A 15,743-nucleotide genomic window follows, 5' to 3' on the forward strand; every position below is an offset into this window, starting at 1 on the left:
AGGGAGGGAGGGAGGGAGGGAGGGAGGGAGGGAGGGAGGAAGAGCAGGTGCTACTTGCTGCCATGATGGTGCTTCAGTGGCAGTTTTGCACCAACGAAGACATCTTGCTTTTCATCCATGAATTGATTCATCTACTGAAGAGCCAAGAAGGGATAGGCAAGACTGAATAACACTTAAATAGTCCTGTAAGGCCAATGCAAAAAATATGACAGTGATCACGGCCTGATGGAAGCGATGCCGTAGTTGAGTTCTGCCTTGTGGGACAAGCTAAAACCCCAGTACACATGGGAGCCAAAGGTGGCCAAGCAGTGTGACACAGGTGATACTGTGACAGCGTTTTTCTTTATCCCTTTGGCTGCAGAGTGCAGGCCACACTTTGTGGCAGAATGCCCACTACATCTGGAACTGACTGCCCCTTGGCTGGGAGCACATTCCTGCCTGTCAGTCTTGGACTGACAACACTGCCCCAGAACAGGTGCAGGTGTGAATACATGAATACCTGGATAGTCAACATTGTATGGAGCATCACAGCAGAGAAAGCTTCTGAGGAGAGATATATGAAAAATAATCCAGACACTTTCTTTTTTCTGTAAAACCAAGTAGAAAGTTCTGTTGTTGGGACAAAACCAGCAAGACTATTGTTGTTACACCTCTGGGGCTGCAGCCAATGAGATAACTCTGACCCCACCAGTTTTCCCCTTCCCAGAAAGGAACACAGGCTTGTCTGTGGATTATTGGACGGTGTATGCCAGAYCATGATCAGTTTGTGAGTGTCCACTGAGTGCTCCTAAAGAAGAATTATTTTTAATGGAGCTCTAAACAGCAATAGACTTTGAACAGATCAAAGAGGAGGTCGTTCSTGCAAAAGCCCCTGGGTCCATTTGAATGTAAACTGCTGTGAGAARTGTATTCTGCACTTCAGCTGGGGAGCATTTAGGGTCTTGGAGCTGGAACTGCTGAGCATACAAATCTCACTACACTCTGACTGATCTGTCTGTTGTTTGGGAGCTTCCTAATATAAAGGAATCCAAAGACACTGCTTATGCAATTTTTACAATTAAATCTGATAATCTGACATTTTATGAGAATGCTTCTGGTATTTACAGTACCTTGGGTTCTGTGYTTCATCATCCATTACCATTTCTTTGTAAGAAATGGTTTCTCTTTTCTTCTTTGCACTTGTTAGTTTACAATWTCATCTGACACCCTCTCACACTTGAAAGATGATGAACAATTCTTCCATGTTCACAGATGACATATCATGTGTTAATTCCAGGATTATTTATTATATCCTTATCCATCCTCATTTCTGTCTTCCTGGTAGGATTGTTATTTGTCCATCCTTCTCAAAAAAAAGCCATCTTATACCTTTGGTTATCTTCAAAGCTTCTGTGTTCCTTTTACTTTTTTCTCTTATTCCCTTTCTGGTTTTTGATGCAGCTGCTTTTTTTTTCTCACCAAAACTGCAGGATGTTTTAGTAGCAATTTGTTCAAAGCTAAAGATCACAGTTGTGGGTTGTTAAGATGTGTTTCCTCACGTTACCCTTTAGATCTGTCTGGCTCCAATATCCACATAATGCTTTGAATGCTGCCACCCAGCACTTTTTTGGAACAACGAAATAAGTTCTTTTAGGCATCTGGGGGGTTTTGTATTAACAGGATATTTGGCATTTCACTGTGTCTCCATTATAAACCAAATTATGAGTAATCTTAAATGYTAGAGAACCAGCACAGATATTTGTAATATTCTGTTAGGATGACCTTTCCCTGAAATGAAGATTGACTATTTATATTTTCATTTCTTTACCATGTTTCCATTAAATATTTATCCACATGTAACATCCCACTTAACCCACTGGAAGCTAGCTCAGGAATATTTTAGGGACCACATCAGAAACTTCTTGGAAATCTGAGACTAATTAGGTTTTCTCTTGTCACACWCTCCTAGAGTTGGCTTTAAAAAGTAGGAAAAGAAGTCCTTAGAGCAATAACATCCATATCCTTTGAACCTGATTTTATCCTTGGTTTTGGGATTCATTTACCTTCTCAAAATGCAGRGGTTGCTGTCCTGACCTTCTGGGAGCTATATTCTGTGAGATGAAACCACCTAAAATTGAGTGTGAGTGCTGTCTTCTTCTTTGGGTCTTTGCTGCATCCAGATGACATCAAACTTATTAGAAGGCAACCACTCTTTACAATTACAAGCTTTGTTTTGGGAGTAATTGTACTCAATGGGAAGTTAAATTAGGATAAACTTTATTCCTTGAAGRGTTGTCTTCTGATTGTCCCTGTATGATCTGCTGTTTCTCTTATTCTGTGCAAGATCCTTGGACTTCTGTGCTCYGAAAATACCCAGAGGTGAACTGCACAGGAGAGCCTGGGCACTTCTTGCACTTTACAGATTTCAGATGTCACAGGAAAATCATTGTACTCTTGGGGAAAAAAAGAAAATTAGACAGCCCACAAAGTGCTGACCTTTCAATAAATTGCTCTTTTCTCCAGAGCTGGAGAAAGTAATTAAACCAGCAGTTCAAGGTTCTTGCAGTTGGCCTTGTTTGGATTTGGTGCCTTCTCATGAGAAAAAAGTATGGATGTGAACTGACTGCTCAGGTCTCTGCTTTGTTGCCTGGTCAGTAATGTCTGTACCCATCAAGACTTGGTGGCCATCTGGAGTCACTTTACATTTCAGCCATGCAGCTAAAAAGGCTACAGATATGTCACGGGGCTTGCTGGCACTGGGATCCCTGTGTTTCTTGAAGTATTTCATATTTGTCTTACAATCACTGTGGATGATGGAGTTCCAGGAGCCATCAGGCAGTTCCTAAGGAAAATTAAGTGCTCTGCCCTTATTTAATGAAGCTAAGTTTGAATACTTTAAATATACTTAGTTAAGTATTTCCAAGAGAGTCAGACAGATGTTTTTTATATTCTTATTGAATAGAACCAAAGGATTTTTTTTTGATTAAGAGAAATATTTATTGTCTTTAGAAAGGGTAGAATTCCTAGAAAATGTCTGGAAATATCCTGACCTCCATTTTCCTATCACTAAAAAGAGCTGATATTTATTTAAGTAGAAGTGCATCTCTTATTTTTATTCTTAAATTACCTGTATAGAGCATGTCAGTAGCTCTGAGTTTTGTATCTATGGTCAAAATAGTTTGGTCTAAAATTTTGCTTTGAATAGAATACAGAAGAAAATGCTTTGGAAGCCAGAAGAAATTGTAGTGGATATTTGGAATTAGACAGTTTTTCCTTTCAAGTCATTGAACAAATGGAGACTGATTATTATAACAAAAAAATAGTGTTTTAAAAGAAGGTGGGGTGAGACAAAAATATTCTAAATATGAGTATCTGAAATAATATTCTAAATGTGATTATGCAGCAAATGAGACTTTGGWAGTGAGTATTTAAATGCTAATACCTGAATGGATTTTCTTAAAAAATTCTTTTAAAATTCTCAGCAAATGAGGCAACTTGCTGGTACSATCAGGATTCCTTTTGGTAACTTCGATAATGAATTGTAGCTGAGTGTAGACCAATAAAACATAAAGATTTTTTAAAGTAGTTACACTTTAGCATCCGTTTTTGTTTCTGTTCTAAGGTTTGCCTTATTCCTAAATCTGCTCATGGTACTAATCCAGCAAGTGCACAAATGGCGGGGATGAAGATTCAGCCAATTGAAGTGGATAAAAATGGGAGCATTGATATTCCCCATTTAAAAGCAATGGTGAGTATTCAATTATCTCAGTTTTTCAAGGCAGGAACATTTCTGTGAAGATAATAGTGCTGGCAGCTGAATCACATTTTTCCATGAGAGAAAATAGAGCAATAACAGTGAATACATGCTTGGAAACCATAAGTAATTTTTTTCTTTTCCCCCCACTCAGGCACTAACCATGTGATACTTGTGAGATTTCTTTTAATTTRAGGATCTTTGGAGCAGGACTTGCTCAAAGAGTCTTTCTACACAGTAGACTCTTTTATAGCAGACCCTTTTGGTCCCCAGTTTGTACTGGAAATGAACAAGCCATATTCATGAATGTGAAGCATTTGAGACCGCACTTCAGCCTTCTTTTAGCAGAGTCCACCTCTGCTGGGGAAGGTGTTGCTAGGCAACTTTGTTTTCCTCTTTGGTTGAGTGTATTGGCTGCAGGTGAATCTTGCTAGGGATTAGCAGGACACATTTCCACATTTGAACAAGCTTTCATGGTAGTCTTAGAATCCTGTTGCTGAAAGTAGGGGGAATGGTCATTATTTCACATAAATTTGATGGCCAAATGTTTCATTTGGTTGTCCAAAAGTCCCAGAAATAACTATTGTACATATTCATATATTTTTATATTTTTATACCCACCTTCTTCCCTAAATTAAAATTCTGATTTATTCAGAAAACACTCTTTTTCCATAGACTTCCTTGCTGAAGGAAAGAACCCAGTATCCTTTGCTGACTACAAATTACTTTGACTATCTGCTGACGGACTTGTTTCCCACCTGTAAAACAGCCGATTACTTCAGTTGTATTTGCTTTGTAAAAATCTTGAGAAGCTTTAGGAGCCTCAGTGACCTTTTTTCCTCTCCACCGCCCTTCTACCAGGTGGACAAGCACAAAGAGAACTTGGCAGCCATCATGATCACTTACCCTTCCACCAATGGTGTGTTTGAAGAGGAGATTGGAGATGTGTGTGACCTCATTCACAAACAYGGAGGCCAAGTTTACTTAGACGGAGCAAACATGAATGCCCAGGTACAAAATCTGGGCAGATTTATTACTACTGGGAGTCCTTGGAATAAAAATAGCAAAGCAATACTCAGTTCAGGCCACAAACACAGCTTCCATGCAAGATGGCACTGTGTTTGGGGGAGGAGGTGAGATTTCCAAAAACAGTAGTAAAAAATAGATGGTGAAAGTAATTCTCTTTTCTTTGATTTTGCCTTGAAATCTGTCGTAAGATGGATGAGTTGTTGACTGATATTAGCTTCGTCTTCCTAACCTTTACCAAAGACATTCTTTACAGACATAATTAAGAATTSCTAAAGAAAAAAAATATTTTGTCAAGTTCTTGCTCATGATGCATCATGATAAGTAAAACATAGAAACATACACCATCTTTTCAGCCTATTCTCTTTGCATGCATTATTAGGTCTTAAATGGCGCATAAAGGATGTTTTGAAACAGATTATTCCCTTTGCAGGTTGGTCTGTGTCGCCCTGGAGATTATGGCTCTGATGTCTCTCATTTAAATCTTCACAAAACCTTTTGCATTCCACACGGAGGAGGAGGGCCTGGAATGGGACCAATTGGAGTGTGGGTATCTTTATATTAGCCTTTTCTTAAAAATATATATATAGATATATAGATGATATATAGATATATAGATCTATAGATATATATATATAGATATATAGATATATAGATATATCTCCCTTAGTGAATCTTGACTGGCTGTTCACTTCAGTAGTCATGGAAGGGTGCGGTTTGTAAGCTCCTGTCCTTCTCCAGCCCAGTCACGTGCTGATCTCAGGAATGGTAATGTTCACCTGTCTTCCCAAACCCTGGTTTCCTTGCTGGCCTTTCAGTGTGCACGATGACCTCAGTCAGCATTCTGTTTCCTGAGTCAGAGATGCCCTGTGGACTTTGAGGGCTGGCAATACTGCATGTAGTCCAGAAGACAGAAGTGATACACAAGCTGTGTAAATCTATCTGGTAGAGCATTCACATTTCCTTGGAGTAAAATAATCTTACTTGCTTAAAGAAAGTAATTGTTACTTGGATAACTCCATGAATTGTGTGATATACTGAAATATGAGTGTCATCATGCATTGTTACCCATTCTGTTAATAAACTTCCTTTTGAAGAAGACATAAACCAAACTTCCTGGAGCACTTTGTTTGGAAGCAAGGTGAAGACAAACTACTGCTGGAACTAYCCAGATATGGTAACACAGGAACACATATTTCAGTTCTAAAATAAATGTTTTTGTTTTAGGAAGAAACATTTGGCTCCCTACTTGCCTACCCACCCTGTCATCAAAATACAGCCGGATAAGGATGCATGTCCTTTGGGTACTGTCAGTGCTGCACCCTGGGGTTCCAGCGCTATATTGCCGATTTCCTGGGTGTATATCAAGGTGTGTAGACTTCTTATAAGGTGTGCCAGCTGAGGTTCTGTTTCTGTTTCAAGCCCAATGACCACTGGAACCACATGAACAGGTTTAAGAACAACTCATCATAGGATGCTTGCACASACTGAAATGCAAGTGACACCAGCACAGTCGCAGGTTATTTACATCCATCAAACCTACTTGTTGTATAGGAGGGCAATGTTGCCATGAGAAAGGACGTCAGGACAACTGCTGTATCTAATTCTTTTATCCCTTGTCTGCAATAAGTCTTGAGATAAGTGGACACTAGGCAAAAATAACCTGCAGTCAGGCTTCCACTATCTCTGACATTAAATTTTCATGTTTAAAACCTGYTTGGTTATTACTGTTTCCCCAGGAATATTTTTAGTTATACAAWTCAGTATTGTTATACTTCACAATTGTAACATTCAAATTTCCAATATCCTGAATTCCACAGGATTTTACTGAATTTGAAAGCTGAGCTTAGTTTTGCTTTTAMGTGTGAGACAGCCTGATCACGATCTATGTAATTTGTTAATCCCTTGCAATTTAGTGACAAAGCAGCAAATACTTGGTTACATGTATGGAAGTATCAAGCCAACAGAGTTGAATRTAGATTCAAATTCTGTTTGAGAGAACGGTGTGCTGGGATTCTGAGCAACATTTAACATTCCCAGTGACAAGAGTTGGGGAAGAATGAACTTAGGGACAGTGTCATTCAGAGTACTTTGTTGACAGTTTGATAGTCTAACCATGGAAACTTCCTCTGCTGAGGAAATCAGCTCTCCTGGAATTCAAAATGAGCAAATAGAACTGGCACAGCTTCCATGGTGGCTTTACAGCTGTGGGTAAAAATCACTTGTGATTGTAAGATGGCTCCCATTACAGAATATTTAAACTGTAAGAAATTTTAAAGGGGAGCTGTTTCTTCACGTTGCAAAATACCATCTATTTACACTGTCCCATCTAAAGTTTTCTGGAGACTCTTTCTGTGTGATGGAGACAGGCAGCCTGTGCCTTTTGACATTTTTCATGCTCTCATGTTTTTCTATTCAGTTCAAAGCTTCTCAGTTTGAGAAAAGGTCATTCTCTCATGGACTTCAAGCTAAATCTCTTACACAGTAGACACTCTTATAATCTGTGTGCAACGAATGTGCCCTCAGTCAATATCCTGAGCTTCTGGATAAGTGTAACAGCAGAGTGACTGCCTTAGAACTAGCCAGGTGCATGGAGGTGTTGCTGCCAGTGCAGGAGCACACTTTGCTTGCTTGGGACCTGGTTTAGATCTATTTCATCACATTATTTCTCTTTCAGACAATGGGAGCAAAGGGTCTGAAGCATGCTTCTGAGATTGCCATCCTAAATGCAAACTACATGGCAAAGAGGCTAGAGAAGCACTACAAAATCCTTTTCAGAGGAGCAAGAGGCAAGTATAAGACAACTTTTTCTATTGAAACAATCTGACTTTTTTTTTTTGCCTCATGTAGAAATTGGCTTACAATACAGCTCTTTTTAATGCTATGTGACAACTGTATTTCAAACTTCTCTTGATGTYGTTCACAATGAGAGAACATGTCACACTTCTCCTGTGGATGTATTGCAATGAAACTGAGATACTTGGAAGTAGAAAAAAAAGAAATACCTTTTTGTAATAAGATTAAATTATGCCAAAAGATAGACTAAAACATTAGATTGTTCTCCTTGAAATCTAATAGCACATTAATGGACAGTAAAAAAAGGAGAAGCAACCAAGTTGAGACTTCCAAATCTCCATAACCAATGGTGCAATGGTTTAAGGAGAGGAAGTAATTTTTGGACCTGTACTTTCCCTTGCACGTTTACTCTGAAAAAAATATCGCACCAAGTTTCCCTCATTTGCGCTCCTTCTACATGTTTTGTGAGACAGGAGAGAATGCTCTTGGCAATGCAAGGTATTTTAGCTACATTCTGGTTTTTGGATCTCCAATCTTGCAACAGGACAGAAGAAATGAATAAGAAATGAAAAAAAAAACTATCTGTGATAGTAGAGAAACTATCAGAGAATGTTATTCTGCTTGTTTAAGCCGAACAACATTGAAGAACATTTGAATACAATATATATTATCTTCAAAGTATATATCTTAAATTTAATGGCATACACCTTGGTTAAACCTGCAGGTKGTATTTTAATAGAAATGAATGAAGATTGCAAATTTAGAGGATTTAACAATGTAATGGAACAAGGTTCTTCAGAATTATGGATRTAAAATCAGAGAACTTTAGTCTTTAGTCTCTCCTCAACACTAGATTTCAGCTCTGCCCTGGCACAAGATAAAACTGATGATCTTGATTAATTTAAGATAGCCTAATACCCAAATGTTGTTGAGCCATTGACAAACCAAATTGTTTTTCAGAGAACTTGTAAATGGTAGGAACTACTTTGACCACTCATTCCTAGTTCTGATCTTGTAAATGAAGCTTCTTCTTAACATGATGAGGGACTCAAAGGGCTGGTYTTCAAAAACTGAGTTGTAGATCTCTTACCTGGTAATTTCTCAGATTTGAGGTTTTGCCCAAGTGGGTATTTCTGAGTTTGTCTTTTTGCCRTGTTCTCCACAAAACCAATCAGAATAGACAGCTTGGTAAATGGCATTGTTCTCCTCATAAGTAAACATAGTGTTCTCTTTTTCACTTACAGGTTATGTAGCCCATGAATTTATTTTGGATACAAGACCTTTCAAAAAAACAGCAAACATTGAAGCTGTAGATCTTGCTAAAAGGCTTCAGGATTATGGTAAGTCAAATGTCTATTCTTTAAAACACTAATGCTAGTGGAAATTTTCTAAAGTTCTTCTRAAGGGAGACACAAACATTCTGTATTTATGGATTGTCAATTTGTCACAATCATTTCTGGCTTCCTCTTGTTGTTTGAGGGCTTGGAGAGGTATTTGCACATACTGAGTTGCAGCAGGTACTTATRACTCTGCTGCTACTTCAGTTTTGTAAAGTGCTCCACAAAATTACTGACTACATGACTCTCAACTGTTTGGAGCAAGTGGGTTAGAACCAAAAGCTTAATCAAGTTCCAACAAAGCAAATCAAAACAAAACAGGAAAGAAGAAAAAAACAAATACTGTTGAAATAAGATAACAGGGTTTGAACCGTTTCTTCCTGATAGAGTTTATCTGGTTTTGTACAYGTGCTCTCAAAGATTTAATTGTGGATGCTCTTTGGCTGCCAGATAAGAGGACCCATTGAGCTGCTTGATCCTATGGAACTGTGCTTCTAATGAATATGCATGAAAGCTGTTAAAACCCTAAACAGTAATACCTCTTCAGCGAAATTACACAAAGTCCAATTGTGATAGCAAAAAACCCACCCTTCCTGCTCTTTGTAAGTAAGTGAGCCTTAAATATCATGCACCACTTTACACAGGCTTTTCAGTAGGTACAGAGGTGAGTTACATGTATAAGTACAATAAAGTTCCATCCTTTGCTGTAAAAAATGTCACAAGACTGTAATTAGCAGGAGTGCAGGAAGTGAATTATGAGAGACCACCTTTTGTTTTCACCTGTTTAACCAGTGGAGAAATCTACACCTGTCTCAGGTTGCCATTCACCCTGTCATGAGAAAGTACAGTGACAGAACACTTCTGAAGTGAGCAGCAATAACAGAAATAACTGAAGAAAGAAGCAGTAGACTTTGGGCTGGAAAGTAAAGCAAACACAGCAAGGTTTAAAACCATTTCATTAAATCAGTGTGTAACTCTAATGTAAATAMTATAGTAGTGTTACCCTCCAGTGCAAAAAACTAAGATACTTGAAAAGTCTGTCTTACCTCTAAACTACAGCACCAACACTACCAGCGAGTTCATTCCTGTAAAGATTATTGTATAGAAAGGGCTGAATTTGTGAATCAGTTGATATGCATATATTATCTCATAACCTATTGTGAGTGACTGATTTCTTCTATTGTCACCAGGTTTTCATGCTCCAACCATGTCCTGGCCAGTGGCAGGGACACTTATGATTGAACCAACAGAGTCTGAAGACAAGGCAGAGCTGGACAGATTTTGTGATGCAATGATCAGCATTCGGCAGGAAATCGCTGAAATAGAGGAAGGCAGGATGGACCCCCAAATTAACCCATTAAAGGTAAGATGAACATGTAGGGCAAGTTACCAGCATCAGCTTAACCCCTGAGACTGCGTAAGTGCACTTCCTCATCTTTCAGTACTTTCAAAAGTAACACTTTGCAACAGTGAACAGAAATCTTTTTTGAGAAACCATCAACTTTTTCAAAATTTGAATTTTGAGTTTTTCAATTCAGAAATCAGGCCTTTGCTGACAGAGCAGAGAAAGTTATTTCCACAAGCACTTAACCTATATTTCAAGGCCATCCCAAAGTGACAGAGGAGTGATGCTTATTTAGCTGGTTTAAGATGGGAAGTGTATTGACCTTAACAATAAAATAAAGATTAAATCAATTATTTTAGCAATGGCAACACAGAACTGATATCAGCTCAAGTTCTGTTCAACTCTTTCAACACTCTGCGTTTCTAAATTAAGTAAAAAGCCAAGAGCAAATTCAAGCCTTGGGTAGTATCTTTAGGCAAACTGAAAAAAATCTGAATACTGAATACTGCCTCCTGGTTTAAATCTGCTTTCTCCCCCCCGAAATAAACAGTGTTCTCAAGACACTSTCTAGACAGTAATTATTTATATGTGGTAATGTGATCTTGAAGGAGGCTTCACACTGGTATGTTCAACTGAATGTAGTAATTTCATGCCCTAAACATGTCTTGTTTTTGTAGATGTCACCACATACTCTGAACTGTGTTACTTCCTCCAAGTGGGATCGTCCCTATTCCAGAGAAGTGGCAGCATTTCCACTGGTGAGTACATCATGGGAATTTCGTGGTAATAGACGATACACTATATTGCAGCACAGCAGTCTCCTCCACTTTCCTTCATTCCTATCCATAAGCCAGTTGTTCAAAGCATAATCAAGTTTTCTGCCTCATGAAAACTGCTTCTTTGCAAGCATATGTTAGAGGACAYGGCTGCACTTTTTTAAAAATCTAAACCTTTTGACTCTCACCTCTATTATAAATGCTCGTTACTTTCAGAGCCTGCAAATAGATTCAAAGGATGACTTCACATAAAAAAAAATCCACTTTCACAGCATTTGTAATCCTTAAGCTTCTAATTTCCACAACAATTTGGTAGATTTGCTTGGTTGAAAAATTAAGATGGTTGSGTTTTCTTATCTCCCTTAGCCATTTGTGAAGCCTGAAAGCAAGTTTTGGCCGACAATTGCTCGCATTGATGACATTTATGGAGATCAACATCTGGTTTGTACCTGCCCACCAATGGAAGCCTATGAATCTCCATTTTCTGAACAGAAGAGAGCATCTTCCTAAGACTGCTTCAAGCTGCCTGTGTTTCTGACTCCATCAGGATAGCCCTTTCCTGATTTCCTGGGGATATTTATACTGTGTATATTTTGAATAATCACCACATTTGTTAATTGAATCGCTGCTCAGTTATAATGTAAATACAATCAGTATGTTAGATGTAAACAAAATGTGATTGTTCCACAGCAGTTGATGTTGGAAGTTGCCTTGATTCAGCATTTTGTCTTCTTTGTGCTTAAGTTTTACAAATTAACACCCAATTTGCAAAGTGGCATGGAAGATACAGTTAAAAAWGTAGAAGAGATGCAGATACATGAGGCAATAGTCATAAATATTAACTGCAGGAGTAATTGTTTGTATTTTGTAAAAAAAATGATGAAGTAGATTTTTCGATTTACTTCACATATTACCACTAACTAGCATTGCTAGTGTTAATATTTCATACTGATTTTTTTACCTATCAGTGTTAGTAGTYTAATAAAATTGGTCAGAATTTTGAGTGTTGTCATGTTTTGGATTTAAACTTTTCAGCTGGACTTGTCCAACAGAGCAGTATGAAATCATAAAGTTCACATTCTGATTTGTGACAAYTGCCACAGCAGCAATAAACTTCTACACAAAGGAAAATACTGTAAGAGATTAATATTTAAATAAATCTCTGATTTTCATAATGAGCTAGAATGATTCATCTTACCAAGCAGTAACAAACTTACTCTTTTTCTATATAACATCATTTTTCCTTAGTCGTTCCATCTAATCCTYTCATTCTAGAGAAGGCTGTGAACTGCTTAGTATTACTTAAATCCTGGGTAAAAAAATATTCTCTTTCCACAGTTTCTCATGTCTCTTATTTTGGATACTGGCGCTTTTTTATACAGAACRCTCAATTAGCCCTCTTGCTACACACAGTGCCACATTAAATCACTCCATAGGCAGCACTCAGACCTTACACAGAAATGTTTTTCAGCCTGTTCCCTGTCAAACTTACATAAAATCAGTCCTCTGACCAGTTACACAGTCAGACTTCTGTGCTATGAGCACATTTGAAAGGGAGCTCTAAGGTCTGTGTTTGATGTGTGTGGGTGCCCCTGAAGGGACCAACTCATTCAGCCACTCAATTTTGGTGAATTGGGAAATGGACACTGGAGTAACAGGGAGACCACTGAAAGGACCACACAGTTTTGCACCTTACAACCAACCACTACTCACCCTCTTTTTGAAAGTCCACATGCACACTCAGCCTGGGAACCCTCTCTGAAGTGACAGGCTGGTGTTCACAGCAAAGTTTTTAAGTGTCTTTTACAGTGAWAGTTGTGGAACTGCAACTTTTTTATTACCTCCATTATGACTTCAGTGGAAGGCTTTGTGCAGAGACTGCAGATGGGAGGAGACAGGAATGGCTTTCATTAAAAGAAAGCTAGGCCAGATACCAGTCTTTATATGAAAAGCTGCACCTACATCACCTCAATACAGAGCAAAAAAAATCAGAAGTTTTTACTCCAGAATTTACTACTGAAAAGGCTGTCTTTCAGTAGCTACTGATACAGTACTAAGGATGTAAAAGGTCTTAAAAAACCATTGCAGACTTGTAATGTGAGGAAAGGACCGTCTTTCTGTGTTGTCAATCTAACTCCATGGTCTTGACAATCTACTTTAATATTTGTTAAAAGGAATTTCACATTGCTTATGTCACTGAAAAGAATATACAAAAAAATTGGTTTACATATTTTTACATTAAGCAGATAACTCCCCACTGCTGACCTSAGGCAGACAGAATTTATCTTGTGAATTAATTAAATCTATCAAATGGAAAACAAAGTACTCTAAAATATTTTACAGTACTTAACCAAAAGGTAGAAAGCCACAAGTCTTACATACTTACTGCATAGATGTGATGACTGCTGTAAAGGTAAAATCACATCTTCTTTTCTCCAAAAAACACTGAGCTACCTGTAGGTAGCACTGTCGGCTACAGGCTGTACTTCAGCCTCAGTGCTGAGGGAATCTGACTCACCCACTGGACCAACCACCCTGCAGGAATCCCTCGGCTACCAGCTCTGTCCACAACCCAGTGGGACACACAGGGCTTCCTTCCACTCTGGTGCATGAACGGAGCCAGTGTTGCCATTGGATTTTGGTTAGGAGTTGTTTGGGTTTTTGCCTTTTTTTTTTTTTTTTTTTTTTTTTTTTTTTAAGTGTCCTTTTTATTGAAAAATGAGTCGAGGAATATAAAGCCTCACACCTCAAAAACAACAAGGCCACCTAAGAAACACATTTAGTAATCTGAAAAATAAATCCTGTGAAAATCTTACAACTTTAGTGGATAACAGTAAAAACCAAACTAGCAAATTTTCTGAATCATAAAATATTTAATAAGGTATATTTTGGGGGGGATATATTGTATATAAAATTTCAGATCACAATATGAAGCAATTTGAACCCTCTCCAAGCTAGCACTGCCTTTAATGATGTGTAGATGTATTGCCACTGATACAAGACCTACTAAAAGCATACAGTTTAACTAATACAGAAGTGGCTTTTTCATATGAACTATTTTTTACACAACTAGAGTGTCTTGAATACCCTCTTTAAGTGCAAAAAACACAGATCACTTTACACTAATGCAGCAACAATGCATTCATATTGTTCTCATTAGTCATTAGTAGTCAACTTGCATAAGATACAAGAAAAGCACAATGAAGCTCACAAAAATAGACTAAAAATCAGCCTGTTCTTGCAAAAAAATACAGCATAATAGAAGAAAAAGACAAATAAGGGATTATGCACACCACAGAATTTGCTGTTTAATCCAAATGGCTTAAGTGCTGAATCTGTTTCTTTTTCCTGGTTTTTTGTGGGTTTTTCTTTTTGGTTTGGGTTTTGTTAACGGGTTTTGTTTCGTTTGTTTTTTTTTTTTGTAAATCAAACCACATGGACCAGGCACAACTAATATTCAAGAGGCAGTGTGTAGCTAAAACATCACTAAATTTTTTTTCATCCCCAACATTGTTTGACACAATTTACTTTCCTCTGTCCTGAGGTAGTTATAAAAAAACAAATCATAAGTTAGGCATCAGCTAGGCCAGTAAGAGCTGAGGCTTTTCTTTTTCTTTTTTTTTTTTTTTTTTTTTTTTCTTTTTTTTTTGTAATTTTTAGTTTGTTTTTTTTTTTTTTTTTTTTTTTTTTTTTTTTTCTTCTTTAAAAACTATTTGTTAACTGGCCAAAACTACCTTTGATGTTAAAAGACAGCTGAGAATTAGAGCTCTCACAACACCAAAAAATGGCTATGATGGGAAGAGGGTTAGCTGCTTCAAAATGCGACAACATATTGAGTCCCATCAAGCTCGCTGGTCCACTGCTGAATTTCCCATGTTATTCCCCTTTACTGTCTATAAAATCACTGGGAGAAGTACAGAAGGATCTGAGCACATCATCGTCCTTTACTGTAACCAGGAAAGAACTGGTCCAGTAGTGTCTGCAGGATCTTGTTGGGAGCCATGGTGTAGCCCTTCCCCAGGTCGTGGCGGCACGCAGGGCAGGTGAACACTTCAGCTCTGAAGGAGCGCTGTAAACAACTCTAGGACACGCAAAGACACAGAAGTAAATTGTGAGAACTTTGTTACAGAGCAACAGCCAAACCAAAGCTTTCCTGTACTACCAGGAAAAAGGAAGTCTTTTGCCAAGCCCTCTGGCACCTGAGTCTGCCTGTGACTAAAATGTCCTAGCRAAAGAACTCTTCTCTATGCTGGGATGCAAAACACTGTGCTTGGGAGGAATTCAKTCACCACTGAGATTTCCCCTTCATTTCCACTAACGCCTTTCTGTGAGTCACAGACAATCTTCAGCTCACTTATACCTTCACCGATTGCCATAGTTTTCCAGACCTTCATTTCAAGAGGAAGGTGAATATATCACATATTCTGATTATGTAACAACCTCCRTCTATCTCATCATAATAGATACAGTTAAGATTTACAGATATATTTGGATAATACAATCTCTAACACAGCAGCATCTGTGCTGTCATCTTTAGTATGTTGCTGCAGACTACTGGGTATCATAAATTTGTCAGGGCAGATTTGTGTCCAAACAGCAACAGCAGCTTACTGTCAAACGATTCCTTACAACTTTTAACTGGATGTGATATTGTATTCATTTACTGACACCTTCAAATACTGTGCTTTCTGGGTTTGTTGCCATCCAACTTTCTCTTCTTTCTTTTTCCR

The 15,743-nt window shown here is 38.1% G+C and overlaps 2 protein-coding genes across 4 annotated transcripts in view; one reads left to right on the forward strand and one right to left on the reverse strand.

Moving 5' to 3' along the window:
• Positions 1 to 12,016, forward strand: part of GLDC (glycine decarboxylase) — a gene marked incomplete at its 5' end in the record, with an annotated part of 13,671 nt that extends 1,655 nt beyond the window's left edge. Inside the window, 10 exons of the mRNA XM_057380108.1 lie at positions 362 to 515; positions 3,566 to 3,727; positions 4,595 to 4,744; positions 5,193 to 5,305; positions 5,987 to 6,128; positions 7,437 to 7,548; positions 8,800 to 8,895; positions 10,083 to 10,255; positions 10,915 to 10,995; positions 11,380 to 12,016. Coding sequence (XP_057236091.1) covers positions 362 to 515; positions 3,566 to 3,727; positions 4,595 to 4,744; positions 5,193 to 5,305; positions 5,987 to 6,128; positions 7,437 to 7,548; positions 8,800 to 8,895; positions 10,083 to 10,255; positions 10,915 to 10,995; positions 11,380 to 11,523 — 1,327 coding nt within the window. The remainder of the gene's footprint in view (positions 1 to 361; positions 516 to 3,565; positions 3,728 to 4,594; positions 4,745 to 5,192; positions 5,306 to 5,986; positions 6,129 to 7,436; positions 7,549 to 8,799; positions 8,896 to 10,082; positions 10,256 to 10,914; positions 10,996 to 11,379) is intronic.
• Positions 12,017 to 14,679: 2,663 nt separating this feature from the next.
• The window catches only part of UHRF2 (ubiquitin like with PHD and ring finger domains 2), a 75,845-nt gene continuing 74,781 nt past the window's right edge, over positions 14,680 to 15,743 (reverse strand). For all 3 annotated transcript variants that reach the window (XM_057380107.1, XM_057380106.1, XM_057380105.1), the window contains one exon: positions 14,680 to 15,094. In XM_057380107.1, coding sequence (XP_057236090.1) covers positions 14,948 to 15,094 — 147 coding nt within the window. In that variant the 3' untranslated portion in view covers positions 14,680 to 14,947. The remainder of the gene's footprint in view (positions 15,095 to 15,743) is intronic.

The sequence above is a fragment of the Malurus melanocephalus genome, unplaced genomic scaffold (genome assembly GCF_030028575.1).
Source record: "Malurus melanocephalus ecotype Western Australia unplaced genomic scaffold, MMel_1.1 scaffold_437, whole genome shotgun sequence".
NCBI classification, from domain to species: domain Eukaryota; kingdom Metazoa; phylum Chordata; class Aves; order Passeriformes; family Maluridae; genus Malurus; species Malurus melanocephalus.